Source organism: Trachurus trachurus (genome assembly GCF_905171665.1).
Source record: "Trachurus trachurus genome assembly, chromosome: 11".
NCBI classification, from domain to species: Eukaryota; Metazoa; Chordata; class Actinopteri; order Carangiformes; family Carangidae; genus Trachurus; species Trachurus trachurus.
The window spans coordinates 27419435-27435723 of record NC_139904.1 but is presented as its reverse complement, the minus strand read 5'-3'; the positions used below and the strand labels follow the sequence as shown (position 1 = coordinate 27435723).

Sequence of the window (16289 nt, the reverse complement as noted above, 5' to 3'; positions counted from 1 at the left end):
TGTAGCCTAATCATAAAAGGCTGAAAACCACAGGAAATTTCTGTCCCGATAGTCTAACAGTGTAAAGCTCAAGCATGTGGTAGCCTTTCTTTCATAATGGGTCTATAATAATAAGAATAAAAAGTCTAAGACTACTTTATATAATTGTGGGTCATTTTGATGTAATTATGTATATCTATTTCTTAAGGAAACTCTTGGCATAGTTCCCCTTTAACGTTACGGACTCACGGTGCCACCGAGAGGAGAGGAGAGCTGTGTTTTCCATGTGTTTTCAGCATGGATGTATTACATTATCTATAATAGATCAATGGTCTTCAGCCACAATGTGGAAGGAGCCTCCACAAGTCATATATCTAACATCACAATTAGCCCGAAGCTGTTTAATTACGGTAAAAATGAAACATAAGGTAAATATCCTGCATAGTTTCTCCTTTCTGTGCTCCGCTGATCAGAGCGACGTCCCCAACAACGGTGTGTTTTACCTAGCAACGGTCTGTTAAACAGGAATAACAGACTGTAAAATGCAAAATCAGAATGTAAATAAATATCAGTAATATCAATGAATTATCGGAATGCGACATTCAATAGATATAGTAGAAAGTGAGAAAGCCCATAGACAGCCTTTGGAAGTCGGTACCCAAGATGGCGCTGTGACTGGCTGCTTTTTTTCATAACCACATTTTGGATTCAACAACGAGTTTGATAGTCGAATCAGACCTCTCCGAATCGAATAGTCGACGTATGCCAGAAAAACATCCTTCACATCCCCTGCTTCCTCCAGTCTCTGAGATCAGACACGGCTTTTCTGTATTTCCAGCCCCTGTGCTTTGACTACGTAGCTTAGTGGTTGGACTGAGTTCATGCCACAAGTAGTTTGGAGGATTGTTGTCATTTATTGCACAAAGCGGCTCCCTTTTCTAAGAAATAATTTCTCTCAAAAACAGTGCCTACACCTTCGTACAGCCCTAAATCCTCCAGGGCAACACCCTGAGAACCCTGCTAAACCTTCGCTGTGCCTCTGTCAGAGAGAAAATAGAGCTTTTGTTTTCTATTGTAAGATTCTCAGCTTCTGCCTGTGGGATTAGTTCTGGTAATTCACTGCCTTGGCAGGGGCTGGCTTTGGTGTTCATGTTGCTCAGTAGCTACAGTGCCACACTGCTTTGATAGTGTGAGGAGCAGAGGTGGGTAGAGACGTCAAAGATTTTACTCAAGTTAGAGTATTGTATACTTTAGAATAAGTAAAAGTAAAAACGTAGCCATCCAAATATTTACTTGAGTAAGAGTAAGAAAGTACTTGGTGAAAAAGAAAATACTCAGTAGCTGCTGTCTCTGTGACTGTGACTGTGACTGTGTGTGTGTGTGTGTGTGTGTGTGTGTGTGTGTGTGTGTGTGTGTGTGTGTGTGTGTGTGTGTGTGTGTGTGTGTGTGTGTGTGTGTGTGTGTGTGTGTGTGTGTGTGTACCGAAACATTTACAGTACAAAAGCTTCATGTGTGAAGAGGGGGGAAACAAACAAAAAGAAATGACAGTTACAAATTATAGTTACACAGTGAGACACACTGAAACACAGACTGTCTTTCTGTGGTTTAATTTGAATTGCCAATATAACATCAAATAAAACACACAAAAAATGCAAGGGCGTAACCATGGAGGGGTCAAAATGAGAGCCCTGTGACAGAATGTTTTTTTAGGAGGACGAAGGGAAGGAAGGCAGGAAGGACAAAGGGAAAGAAGGAAGGAAGGCAGGAAGGACAAAGGGAAAGATGGGAGGAAAGAGGGAAGGGGAAAAGGAAGGAAAGATAGAAAGAGAGAGGGAACAGATTGGGTGAAAAAGGAAGGAAGACGTAAGGACGAATGGAAAGAAGGAAGGGAAAAGGGAAGGAAAGAAAGATGGAGGGAAGAAACAGATTCGTTCAAGGAAGGAAGAAGAAGGAGGGAAGAATGAGAAGAAGGGACGAAAGAAGGGAGGGGAAAAGGAAAGAAAGATGGAGGGAGGAAACAGATCAGGTCAATTGGATCAAAAGAGGAAATAGCAAGTGAGTCCAAGGAAGGGAAAAGGGATTAAGGAAAGAAGGGAGAAAGGAAGGAAAGAAGGATGGATGGAGGAAGGGGATAGATTGGGTCCATTTGACCCAGAAGGACAACAGGAGGGTTATTAAGTGATGCTTTGATATTAATAAATGAACATTTGCTCATTTAGAACATACTTTTGAGGACTACATTGACCATTTAAAATCACATTTACTGTAAAGTAATAGTCTGCAATTTCTGGGATAGCAGCGAATAAATCACATAATATCTTTCTTATTTTTTAATAAGAAACCCTTTTTTTCATTTCAATTTCAATTTTAATCCTCCTGCTCTCATGAGGTCTATGAGTTCAGCCACCTGTGTTTGTGGCTGCGTGTGGAAGGGCTGCATTGATTTATACAACTGTAGACACGTTTTGTATCGATACTTGAGTATTGATCCGCACTAGGGGTTTGCATGGCTTCAGATTTTTTAAAGTTGTCTCTAATGTTATGGAAGTCGAGTCCATGTCGACTAGTCGCTGATGACGTCATTCATATTTTTCCCATCATGAATAAAATCACAGGAGGAGGAAATGCTTTGCAACAATCTGTAGGCCCTATTCACTGACAGACGGCTCACGCACAGAACACAGAACAGCAGCTTTATAAACAACAAGCTGTAAATCAGTTTTTTTGGTAACATACATTCCTATATAAGTGCAAAAGAAAATACTGTCGCTACTGTCCGTTAAGGGGGAAAACAACACACAGGCCTCGTCACCATCACAGTCCTACTCAGTCACAGTTCTTGTTTCCCGCACCGTTCATGAATCCGGGAGGAAGAGAGGGATTCAGCCTTTAGACAGATCTTCCAATCACCATGCAGAAGCCCTGCGTCCTGGCCCGTCCACTGCTCCATCCACTCCCAGAGACGCTGAGCCTCTGTGGTAGGGGCAAAATAGCAGCATTTATCCATCCATTTAGATAGATAGATAGGTCTATCTATCTATCTAAATCTAGTTTGAATGTGTTTGTAAATGAAAGATTTAGGTTTTTCTACCAGCATTACACTGATGCTGCATTCACGTGCAGTCGGGCAGACGGCCGTCGGTAACAAACCAGATGTCATTTTAGTCACAGAAGTCGAGAGAAAGCCGGTAAAACGTGGGTCAGGTCAACAATACGACATCGCCATGACAACATATTGTCACGTGTATTGTTTTGCCTCGTACTGACGGACCACTTGTTTACATAGAGGCTTGTTTATGCTGTTACGTGCAGCGGCTGTCGTCCGTCTGCCGTCTGCCCAATTTCACGTGAATGCAGCATGAAAAATACGATTGAGTTGCTTGCGATATACAACCGCAATGCTAGATGGGAGTAATTCCTACACAATGTACTCAACAAGTCAGTTTAATTTTCATGTTACACAGATTATTTTTATTACTACTGTCTTAATACAGAGTTTAGATTAGTTTCATTGAGCTCTCGTTAATTATTATAGTAGTAAGTATTATTGTTATCAATATCTTGTTAAATAAAGACAGGCAACCAGTGTGTGAGAGCTGATTGAAATGTATTGTGACGGTGGTGTGGAGTTCATTTACTGACCCACTGTTCAACAGCAGCCAGTTCAGGAGATTCAGATGAGTTCCCCTCTGTTGCAAATAGCGCTTCACATTGTACTGTGATTGCGGTCCTATGAAATTGAAGAACACTTTTCATATTTGTCAGTCATTCACTCCTCAAATAGCATCTTCCCACCAAGCACAAACAGCAGAGACCGCATGTCTTCCTGCTGCCAGGCACAACACATTTTCATCACACACCTTCAGACCACTCCAACATCCAGCACACAGCACTAAGTGTCAGAGTGCGCTTCGGCTATGTTCATATACATTTGCTCCTGATTATGTCTTTCTCGTGTCTATGATTACTCCCAGACATCGCACAGGGCCTGTTCATTTCGGAATGCATCATAAACAATTTACACGTCATTAGTTTTGTTTTGATCATATTTGTTTGACGAAATGTCTCTCTGCATGGTGAGTGCTGGGGTTATTTACCCCATTTAGAGGCCCAACAATGCCATGCAGAGTGTGTTATGTTGCATTGTGTGATTAATTGTCCTGGCTCTGCACAAAACTTTGGAAGAACTGTGTGTGTGTGTGTGTGCATGAAGGTTTTGTGTGAAAATTGGTTCTTATCCAGACCAGTAAATCAATTGTCAGGATGACATTTACAGATTTTTTTACGATCACTATGATCCGTTTTTCAATACTATTAACACCTTTTCAAAACTCTTAACACAGTAAGCGAAACATCAGCCTATGTGGGTTATACACTAAACACATTTCTTGTTCTTTTGACACAATATACATACATTTCCTTTGAAATTTGTTTTAACTTCTTTTACACACAAGTTCAACTAAGACCAAAACAGTAGATGTTACAGTAACTGCTAAATTTTCAATTGTTTTTGCACTGTTTGTCAAAACTGAACCTAAAGGCTGAAGTGAACAGCAGTTCACATTGTAGATCTGTGAATGACCAGCAGCTATGATGCAGATTTTTCTTTTTCTTCAGTAATTTTCAGTTGCTTTACAGTGTAGATTTTGTCAATTATTCTCCTTCATCCTTGAACACCATGTTTTGGTGTGACTGCTCAGCGCAGCGGTGTTTCTATTTTGACCGATTAGAGCAAGATCTGACAACATTGTTTGATTTTCAGGGCAGGTAAAACTATTTTGAGGCGATGGTTTGGTTTTGCAAAAAGAATCAGAGGTTTTGTGAATATAGTGTGAGAAAATAGTTTTGTGTTTACAATTCTGAGAAAAGGACAGGAGGATTCAAAAAATGTTTTTTAACAATTGTGGAAAAACTGTAATAGGTACTGTGAAAAAAATCATTTACATCATCATCCCAAAATTGATCAATACCGTAAGTCTACAGCCTATAATGCAATGTAAAGGACAGAAAAATCAAAAGACTGTACACAACAAATCATGCAGTCATTGAGCTTCATCTGCTGGTCTTTAGGCTGGGTCAGATCACAGCTCTTCATAAACATCACATGATACATATTTGTCCTATTTACACCTAACGCATTGTTTTGATGGACCATCTTAACCACAATGTTCTCCTGCTGGGGTGTGAACAACATGGATGTCCTCCCACCCCAGTATGGCAGTCTGGCAATTCTACAAAAAGTGAATGCATAGAAAATGTACTTTCAATGATAAAACAGTACAGTAAAATAGACTGTATCTGTTGTCTCATAATCTCCAGATTGTGGACACAGGGAATCTACTGATGTTTGGTTGGACCCATTGGCCTGCCTTCCTCATTGTCATTCAATGCACAAGGACATGGTCTATGACAGTAGTCAGAATATCATCAGAAATGATCTCTTTGTCTTCTTGCATTCTAAAGTTGTCTATAGGATTGGTTTTCACATCATGAGAAACAAGTCAAGTGTGATCAATTTTCAGTCGTGTTTGACGGATGACGAATGTTTTATTTGTGTTTATGTTTTTCCACTTTATGCATTAGGTAGCCTACATTACAGTGACAGCTGTGTTTTATTGCATGAGAATTGTATAGGCTATAGTTTTGCAAAAGGAGATCTGCAAACTGTTTAACCAGGTGAAGATTTTTTTTTATGGTTTTTGTCAAAAGATGTTCGATTCAGGGAATTATTTAGACAACTGAGCAACTGATTCACATAACAGGAATTAGTATTTGAGCAATTCAGTAAACTGTAATAGTGATGTGAGAAATGCACCAAAGCAAATGAGAAAAACTGTAAAAATAAATAAATAAAAATAAAATAATAATGATAATAAATAAATAAATAAATAAATAAATAAATAAAAGAACCGAGTATAGAGGGGTAGCAAGTTAATGTTGTAGCCTAAGCCTACTATACATACATGCCACATTTTTGGTGTGCAATACACACACACACACGGATGTATGTACACTGTCGCTTTAACCTTAACTGTCCCCATAGCAACAACATCCCACTGTCGTCCGTACGTCACTACTGTGTTTTCTATTGTCCACATAACATGCCGCTTGTAGACCTGCCTCGTACCTTGTAAAAGCGAACCACAAAGTGAGTGCAACTTTACACACTGCAGTGTTTCCCTAATATTCTGCTCCGTTTGTTACATTAGATTCACCGATGCGCCGATTGAAATGCATAAGCGATCTGCAAGTGCTGCTAATTAGCAGCTAGCCGGATAAGCTAGCCAATCCATGAATGGTACCTGGTGTTACTACGTCAATAAGTTACTTTTTGTCAAAGGTGCGGCTCTTAGTACACTTTGTTATTGCTAGTCTAACAGGAAACGTTCCCTTTAATGTTATTTGAAGACTTTAATCTTTCATCTGTGGACGCGAAGTAAGTGACCAGCGCTAATGCTAGCCACAATTAGCTAGCTTGTCTGGTAGACGAGCAACGCGACTAACAGCAAATGTGAGATTGTTTGTCGAGGTGACGGAATTAATGTGTACACTCAAGCCATTAAGTCAGAACGAGCTTCTGTGTGCATTTATTTGTAATACAGAGAATACTTTATTAACAACATTATTGCGTTGTTAAGCGTTTTGATAGGCTGAGGTGCAGCACTTCTCTTTGTTTGCTAACAGTCTACAGATGCTAAACGCAGCGTGAGGGACACGATTCTTAAAATTATTCCAGTTTCTGCGTCGGAGTACGCTTGTATTCGGTCAGACATGTCAATTGTCTTTCTGCTGCTGACGTTTGACTGAGCGGTAATGGTCAATTTAAAGGGTACACTAACGTTATATAAATAAACATCGGTCGCGACTGTCCGAATGTCTTGTGGAGGGATAACCCTCTCAAACCTGGAGTAAGGGAAAACAGCCTCCCCCCCTCCAAAAAAATAAGCACTATTTTATGTGAGATAGTGGTTGGGTTTCTCTCTTTAGTAGTGTTCTGTCAGCTTTTTAAAGATTCAGTCTTCTCCATGAGTTAAAAAGTTAATGTTACACTGACTCTTATATTGTAATTTGATGCTTTTTTAAGAGAGAAAACTAGAATATAGTTCATAAAAGAGAATAGCTGAAATCATAATAGTCTACTTAAAGGTCAATTCCAGGCAAATTCAACCTGGGGCTATAGTTTCCTAATATTTTAGGTCTAACAGAATGATTTTGAAGATTTTCTTTTTAATTGCTCCTGTGATAGTTCTGTCTGTCCCTGCATCGCCACAGCAGCGTGTAATGGGAGCGGATGGATCTTGGACTGTTTCGACTATTTACATCCCACAAAACTGCAAGTTTTTTCACAGACAACGTCAGATGGCTTCAAACTAGGGCTGGACGATATGGCAAAAAACTTTATCACAATATATTATTTTTCCATATTGATCGATTCTCGATATTTCAATTCGATATGTATTTTTTGCTGATGCTGCCAGTTCAAGGAGCATCCTGACTGAATCCTGAAGAAATCAGAGGGGTGACATGAGTTCACTTTCATGTTTGTTAAGGGTGGAACATTTCACTAATCCGGACTCCACGTACGCGTGTCACACAATAGATTGCTCGGCAGGAAGTCTTCACATCGACCTGTTTTTAAATGTGAGTGACACCGTGTACGCAGACATTTGAGTGCAACCGGAGTCCGCGCCGCTCGCAGTAAGGCCGACTCTTTGGGAGCCTTTACTCTTACTGCTATGAAGACGTTGTGTTTCCGAGTTTATATTCCTTTATATTGATAAAACAAGCAAGAGCTTCAGACGACCTGTAAACATACTGAGCTGTCAACTTGACTCTTGTGTGAGACTTCGCAGGACTTTGTATTACAGCTCAGTTTTACAAACACGTTGGCTTTCTTGAAGTGAGCAAACCCCTCAGTGTATATTTGAATACCCCCCTGACGAAGTCTGTGAAAAAAAAACTCAGTTTTGTGGGATGTAAACAGTCTAAACAGCCTGAGATCCATCCGTCCACGATGTGGGGACAGACAGAACTACTGCCTACGTAACAGGATACATTAAAAAGGAAATCTTCAGGTTCATTCTTTTAGACCTAAAATATTAGGAAACTGTAGCCCCAGGTTGAATTTGCCGGGAATTGTCCTTTAAACAATGAAGTTAGATTCTAGCAATTTAATGGTTAGGAAGTAGGCTAAGTGATGGTTAACATGTGTTAATTGGCTTGTTTGATTCAGTCACTTTCATATTTGTTCTGTTGTCTGACAAAAGAAAAAAATACACAGTACAGCAATGTGAAAGGGACATTTTTGGTATATATTTTTTTGATTTTATATTGCTTATCACTGCATTAGAATATTCACAACTTTTTTTCATGTGATTCTCCTTCATAGTGGACCGCAGTTTGAAGCGCCGGCAGGTGAAGCCACTTGCTGCCTCTCTCTTAGACGCCTTGGATTATGACAGCTCAGATGATAGTGACTTTCAAGTGGGAGACGCTTCAGGTAAGCATGGTGTAACTGCCATAGTATGTCAAATTTTACATCCAAATTAGGCACACTGGTGGCGATAGTGCTTGTTTTGTTTTGTTGAAGTGCAGAGGATTGCTGAATAACCCACTACATTAAAAAATGTACACAAAAATCAAAATCTGGTACATGAATGAATGAATACTAAGTCATAAAAATATAACTGACTTCTCATGATGAATCTTGTTACCTTTTTTTCTTATTTATGTAACATAAATGTCCTGACTCTCACCACCATAACACTCCCACACATGATAGTTTAGCATAACTAGTGTGAGGAAGACAGCGCCTGTGTGTGTGAGAGAGGAGCAGAGGTTAGTTAGAGCTGATCTGTTTGTTGTTGATGCTGTTGTTGTTGTCATGGTTACGGCCGACAGTAACTGTACCATTCTAAATTAAGGTTTGTTGACCAAGTCCTCTTCATCCTTTTAACACGGTCAAACAGTGTTGTCACAGACCCACGTCTTTGCTTTGCTTCAACAGTGAAACACAATAATCAATAGTGTTATTTCAAAATACTTTGTATGAGTGTTTATTTTGCACAATTAGCCTATGTTATAGGCATATTTAATTTAATGCACTGCAACATGAATGTTTAGTTTTGGCCCGCAACCCTCCACCACGATTCATTTTTGGCCCTTCACTGAGAATAATTTGGGCAGCCCTGCTCTAGAGCTCTGCACAGTAACGGACTGCAAGATTGCAGACCAAGAAAAACTCAATTTCTGAAGAAGAGACACCTTTAAGCCAGACTGAGGTATGCTAAGGACAACCTGGAGAAAGATAATCCATACTGGAAGGAAGCATGTCCTTTGGTCAGATGAGATTAAACTAGAACTCTTTGGCCATAGGTATATTGCTTATGTTTAGAGAAAGAAGGGAGAGGCATATAACCTAAAGAGAATCGACCCCACAGTGAAACACGGTGGTGGGAGTATTATGCTGTGGTGATCCTTTAGTGTGTCACTCTGGAACTGGGAATCTTGTCAAGGTGGAAGAAATCATGAAGAAAGAAGAATATGTAAAGATTTTGAAAGAAAACCATAAGCAGTTAGCACAGTACTGGGTCTGGGTTGTTGCTACCTCTTCCAACATGACAATGAACAAAATCATAGGTCGCTCTCAACAGGAGACGTGTCAGAGATTTGTTGAAAACTAAAACAGACAACTACACGCTGTTATCCAGCAAAAAGGACACACAACCGACTATTAACATCAGGGGGGCTAATAATTTTGACCCTCATAGTTTTTTGGTTTTTGTGAAATAATTTTGTTTCTGTGTGCAAAGTAAATTAATGCAAGCGTTCAAACTAAAGCTAAGATGTTTGAAAATGCTGTGTTAAAAATCTTCATTCTGTTTAACAGCACTGGGGAAATACTTACAAAAAAAGTGACATTTTCATAGGGGGGGGCTAATAATTTCGTCTTAAGCTGTGTGTTTACTTTAGCTTGAGAAATGTATGATTTAAACACACCCATCAGTATGACTATGCTAATCCTTTAATATTGTCACTGATTGTCATTGTTTTGTGCTCCGACAGGCTCAGATGGCACTGGAAATGGCAGTGATGAAGAAGGGTCTAAAGCGAGTGCTGCAGGTTCAGAAAGTGAGTCAGAAAATGCTGGCTCAGCAGATGATGGTATCGACGAGGAGGAGGCCAAAGACCTGGCTGCTGAGGACATCTTGACAGAAGATGAAGACAAGAGCAAACAGCAGCCCTCCTCAGACAGCTCCACCAAAGATACCCCTGCTGCCACTCCACCTAAAGGCCGCCGCAAGAGCCGCAAAACATCCGAGCCCGAGCCCCCTCCAACCGCCGATCCTGCCTCAACTCCCATGTCTGGCAACGCAAACACTGAAGAGAGTCAGACCGAGCCCAAGAAATGGAACTTCCGCAGGAACCGTCCCTTGCTTGACTTCACCACAATGGAGGAGCTGAACGAGATGGACGACTACGACAGTGAGGATGATAACGACTGGAGGCCCACGGCCGGGAAGAAGAAAAGCAAAGCAGCCGCCCAGAAAGGAGGCACTGAGGAGGAGGAAGGTGGTAGCGCTAGCGATGACGACGACGATGACGATAATGATGACGACGATGACGACGACGACGATGACGATGATGATGATGATGACGACAAGGAAGACGGTGATGACAACAACAGTAGCAGTGATAGTGAGAAAGAAGTAAAGAAGCCCATGAAGAAAGCTAAGAACAGCAGTACTTTTGATGAAGAGCTCACTAATGACAGCATGTCGCAGGGAAAAGGCAATGAGGTGAGTACAACTTCAGTCTCACAAGTCTAGACTGATGGCCTCACTTTTAAAATATAAGATTATTGTTTAAAGGCAGGGATTCTGATTTACTCCAATGCAGATAAAGTTGCACTAATCAATCATGTTTTCATTCAGAGTTGATAGCTACACTCTCATTACCCTTGTTTTGAGCTGCAGCATTTGTCCATCAGCTCATCATTATTAATAATAATCATATATTCATTAGACATTTGAATCTTACACATCTTACATGTACATTAATCTACACAAATATCAGGACTTTACCTGACTTGAACTGAAGGTATTGTGATTACAATAGGGCTGGGTATTGTTAAGAACCTCACGATTCGATTTTGATTCTTTAGATCACAATTCAATTTAATATCGATTCGATTCAATATTGATTTAAATGCTCCGATTCAGTATAGTGTTTCCCATTAATTAACAAGACTATGGCAGCCCGCCCCAGTCTCGTTTGTGGCTGCCATGGTCTCATACAGAGAAAAACAATGCATTTCACCATCTCTCATCAGTCAGCCCCTCCTCACTCCTCCTGCTGGACTCGCTCGCACGCACACAAACACTTGCGCATGGACAGGTCATGCTGGAAACGCTAATAAACGCTAAATGCACTGAATCGCGCTAATTGTGCAGTGTTCAAATTACCCGCGATCACCCATCATCATTTATAAATTAGTGCAACCATAGTAAAGCTGAAAAAGTGCCATTGTTTCTGAGTCTGTATGTTCGTTTTTGTCTGACATAGACATACAGTACATAGACAAACATAGACAAACAACCGCGAACCGCTAGACACGAGGAGGTAAAACGGAGACATTGAACCCCCCCCTCTCCCTCCGGGGGAGAGGAGACAATACCCGCGGGCGCACAGCGCAATGTATCAATATTTTTACCCACCTCTAATTACAATCAGAGAAGGGTTGAGTTTTAATACCTGCAGATGCCTCATCTAAAGATCATGCAAATTTCCAAATTTTATTTGCAGCACTAAAATCATATACATGTTTTGATTTTGTGTTTTGGCCTGTTGCGCCACCCACTGCTCTCTCCCAGTCACACTGTCGGTAGCACTTCAGCATCCAGGTTGCCAGTTACCACTGAGCTGCAGCTACAAGTGTTGTGGATTATGTCTGACATTACTAACATTAAAAGACCTCGTTTTGACTCTCAAAAACAAATTGACAAAAGCAGAAACAAAACCAGGAAAGATGGAGACGGCTGAAAGTGGAGAAGAAAGTGAGGACAGATGCCGAGTGCCTCATTTTCTCCTGGACACACACCTAGCTTGTTGCACAATGATCCATTTTCCCAGTGCATGTATACAGCTTTATCCGCTTTATTTCCTTCTATTGCTACATCGTTGTGGTTGAGGTGACAAAGAGACAGTGTGAGTGAGTCTCGGGGTACCATAGTCACAAAGCTGGAGCAGGGCAGAGGTTAGCGTGTGACTATCTGGCAACCTCGAGTCTGCAGTATTTTAAATTTGACTGCAGCAACAATTTTGCCCATAGTTCCTTAAGTACTGAAGTCCTAAAAACAGTCTAATATCTTGTTCCAGATATGTAAGCTAGTAGGTATTTAGACTCCACATCGCCAATTTTGGTATCCCATAATACCAATCAACAATGAGTCACAACTATAACTCCACAAAATCCTATGAGAGGTTTAGAAGATTCCAACAAAATACTTATGCTTTGTTTTAATCCACTTAGCATTGTGGTCAGAAGCTTTGTATGTGACATTTTCTGTCACTTACTAGATCAGTAAGAACAGAGAGATGAGTTTTAGATAAGTGGCTTTAATGTGTCTCTGTTTCCTGATTCCTCAGGACGCTTTGCTGGACAGATCCCAAACCTGGAGCACCCAGCACATCCTCATCTGCTGTGTCTGTCTGGGAGACAACAGCGAGGATGCAGATGAGATTATCCAGTGTGACAACTGTGGAGTGACCGTGCATGAAGGTAGGCTGCAGACTTCATCCATTATCAGTGCAGTGACAAAAGTAGACCTGGAATAGATTCATATCTAAATCAGTCAGACAGTGGTCTGGAGTATTTGTAGTAACTGCTTGGTCAGGGGCTGCTCCTCAGAGGAACTCAGAGGATCAAACAACCTACTTATGTGCAAGTACATTATGCCTCAGAGACTTGCTTTGATTTGAACCGTTAGCTGTTAGCACGTCGTCCCTGCAGCGTCAGAGCTGCTGAACACCGAACCAGAGGAGCAGCGCTACAAGGCTGGTTTAAGGTGCTTAACATGTATGTGAAAATGATCCATTGTTTCATTTTTCAACTCATATGGTTCGTGTTCACACAAATGTGTTTTCACTCTGGTCCAAACTAGGGATGCAAACAATTAATCGACTATCGATTAATTGTCGATAAGAATTTAATCGATTAAATTAAATTACTTGCAATTAATCGTTCCTTTTCAATGGGAGTTTTACTGTGAAATGTAAACAAGCAAAGCCGACATAATGTAGCGGATCTCTGTGTAAACGTGTGCAGCGCAGCGCACTGCAGCACTCAAGGGAGAGAGGGAGAGGAGGTGAAAAGAGACAACAACACCTGTTGTAGCTTTACGGGACTCAGGCTGTACCATCGCTAACACACAGACGACCAGTGAGTAACGAGTCAAAAAGCCGCCGACACGGAGCTGCCTGAGGAGTTGTAATGCAGCCTGAACGCAGCTCAAACCCACGGTGCCTCAGCACGGCGACCAAGCTTTGATAAACACACCGGATCCGCGCTGGTTTACAGTATCCTTCCGTAGTTTAGCCGGTCGCTACCGGAGCTTAATTAAAAAAGAAAAAGAAAGCGCTCGTTGCGGTGCCGCGGAGAACAGCGCGTGTGTCCACGCTGTGTTGGTTTATGTAACTTGAGGGGACAAATGAACCACATATTTATTGTCATGCATTGCTGACCTGGGCATTGTTTCTCATTAAATTAGAAAACCCTTTCCTATCATTCCCCTTTTCCGTGCATGGTTGAAGGAGACTGGCTCGCATCCACACTCCCACTCCCTCCTGCGCCGACATGTCACCTTAAGTCACATAAACCTGTACGGGTGTGTGGACACAACCACCTATATTGTTGTCAGCGCCTCATCACCGCTGGTGTTTAAAAGGCTCCGTTCTTTCTGCAGTCAGGTTAAAGCGCACATCCGCCGTGTTGGTAAACAAATATCAACGGAGGAAACCGTGCTTGCAGGCTTGGGTTGGAGGTGGTGTGAGTGCGAGCCAGCGAGGGACAGAGGAGGGGGCATTAGAGCTTCAGCGCGGTACAGAACAACTGGCCCTAGTGTGAGTGCGCCCTTATCTGTGCGCCCTTATCTGTGGCCGCTGCAGCGCCACACGGGCTTTGCCTTTCAGCAATCAAGCGCTGTTTTTGTCAATGTTAAAAACAATAACAGCAACAGCTGTCGGCAGCTGAGATCGCTGTGCCGTCACCATAGAAACGCAAGACGCATTACGGCTCATTAGCAAAATACCTTTCAATGGAAACACCCGCAAATGGCAATTGCACTTTTTCGAAGTTTCAGAAATATCGCTTTTATTTTGCAAAAATCTGTAATGGAAACGCAGCGGTGTCTCTCATCTCATCTCATTATGATAGGACTTCAACCTCAGAGCTCTATGTCCCAATAACGTGCTACTTAAACATTTTCATTGTGCTGTGCTCTTAAAATAAACTAACAAATACTAGTGTAAGTCCATAAGGAATGTTGATCTTAAATTTTCCCCTAAAATTTAGTTTCTCAGGAAAATCGCCGCTTATCAATTAATCGATCATCGATCGATAAGGTCTATCAACTATCGATTAATGAATTACTCGATAATTTGCATCCCTAGTCCAAACTGTAGATGAGTGTCACGTTTCCATGTCCACTGACTGGAAAAACACGAGTGATATGTCATGTTTACATGACTCCAGAAAAAATCTCTGACAAAAAAAAAATCTCTGAAAAGTAACGCTAAACTTTCACAAGACACAGAGGCAGTTGTTTTTAGGTTTTAATGCAAACACTTGATATTATTCATTTTAAGCGAGACCTTCTAGATTCTACTACTCCATTCATGATCTGTTACCTAACGGGCCCTACCATCAGTCAGTGGTCAGGGTTAGGGTGGTTAGGATCAGGCCCCTGTCACAACAAAAACATGCTTGGCAGCCGGTGGGCCACCCTGCCACAAGTTTTCTGGGGGAAAGCCTATTTCATTAATTGGTGTTTCATTACAATAATTGTGTTTTGGCCCTGTGATTGGCCGACGATTGGTCCAGGTGTACTCCACTTTTGCCCTATGTCAGCTGAGACTGGCTCCAGCCCCCTTGCGACCGACCCTACATGGATTACCGGTTTAGCTAATGGATATAGTTTTCATTTTCACTGAAAACCATTTAAAAATGATGATGATGATGGGATTTTGTGGGTATTGGATCCAACAAACATGTTTCCTTATGATTTGTTGGACTGTAGCACCACACAGATGCCTGGGTCTAGTTATGACTGCAAGTATACTACAGTGAGAAGTTAAAAGGTGATTGCACAACTTTGATTTGTTTCAGTTTGACATTGTGTTAATGGTAAGATTGATTGATTGTTTTCTAGGCATCCATCTATCATGCCACTGACCTGTGCTTGAACAGGTCAGTGGTCAGTTTGAACAGAGGCAAATGCACAAACCAAATTTCCAAATCATTCTCATTTCACCCAACAATTTCCTTTCTGTGTGAAAGTAGGTTTGAACTGTTTATATTCTTAACATTTACCTCTTCCGTCACTTTATGTGTACCATCAAGAAGTGTGTCACCCATTATCATAAACCTGGCTTTTAATTGACTCCAGCTCTTTATTGGTTAAACAGTAGTTTGTTTTTCTTTTCAGTGATGTTGATTGATTTTTTTTTCAAAACATTTCATTTATGTAGTTTTCCAGTTATACATGAAAGTCGCAAGTGAAGCTCTGCTTCCTCTAAAATATAAAAAAAAACAATGGTCAAATATGAATATTGACTAAAAATGCGTTAGAACACATTTAACTCTTAAGACAAGTTCGTTCAGAATCAGCTATTTATTGCAGGTCGACTGATGTGGTTTTCTTCTCATACATCTAGTGTCTCAGTGCAACCCTGTTGAAGCTCAGAGTGCATAACTGTTAACCAATAAGATTGAAAAACGCTAAAACGCTTGCAGGAGGAATGTTTTTTTGTTTTGTTTTTTCATTTTTTGGATTGGCTAAGAGTTGCCTCAGCCAGCCCAGAATCATAATCAGGACATTGCTTCAAACTCCAATCCCTAATGTGGATCATCTACTGTGGCCTTCACATTCACGAGACCTAAACTGGACCTGAAAGCCACCAGTCTCTATTGAACTGTATTCTGTTGATTTACAAAAAACAATATATTTCATCAGACAAAGAAAACATTCATTGTTTTATACTTGCATAAGTATTTTGTTCTGACAAAAATATTAAATTACATGGATCATCAG

General features: G+C 41.0%; 1 protein-coding gene across 1 annotated transcript in view; it reads left to right on the top strand.

Annotated features, from left to right (window-relative positions):
• Positions 1–6044: 6044 nt before the first annotated feature.
• The window catches only part of phf14 (PHD finger protein 14), an 83779-nt gene continuing 73534 nt past the window's right edge, over positions 6045–16289 (top strand). Inside the window, exons 1-4 of the mRNA XM_083982778.1 lie at positions 6045–6127; positions 8369–8479; positions 10045–10778; positions 12628–12760. Of these exons, the coding sequence (XP_083838904.1) occupies position 6127; positions 8369–8479; positions 10045–10778; positions 12628–12760 (979 nt within the window). The 5' untranslated portion in view covers positions 6045–6126. The remainder of the gene's footprint in view (positions 6128–8368; positions 8480–10044; positions 10779–12627; positions 12761–16289) is intronic.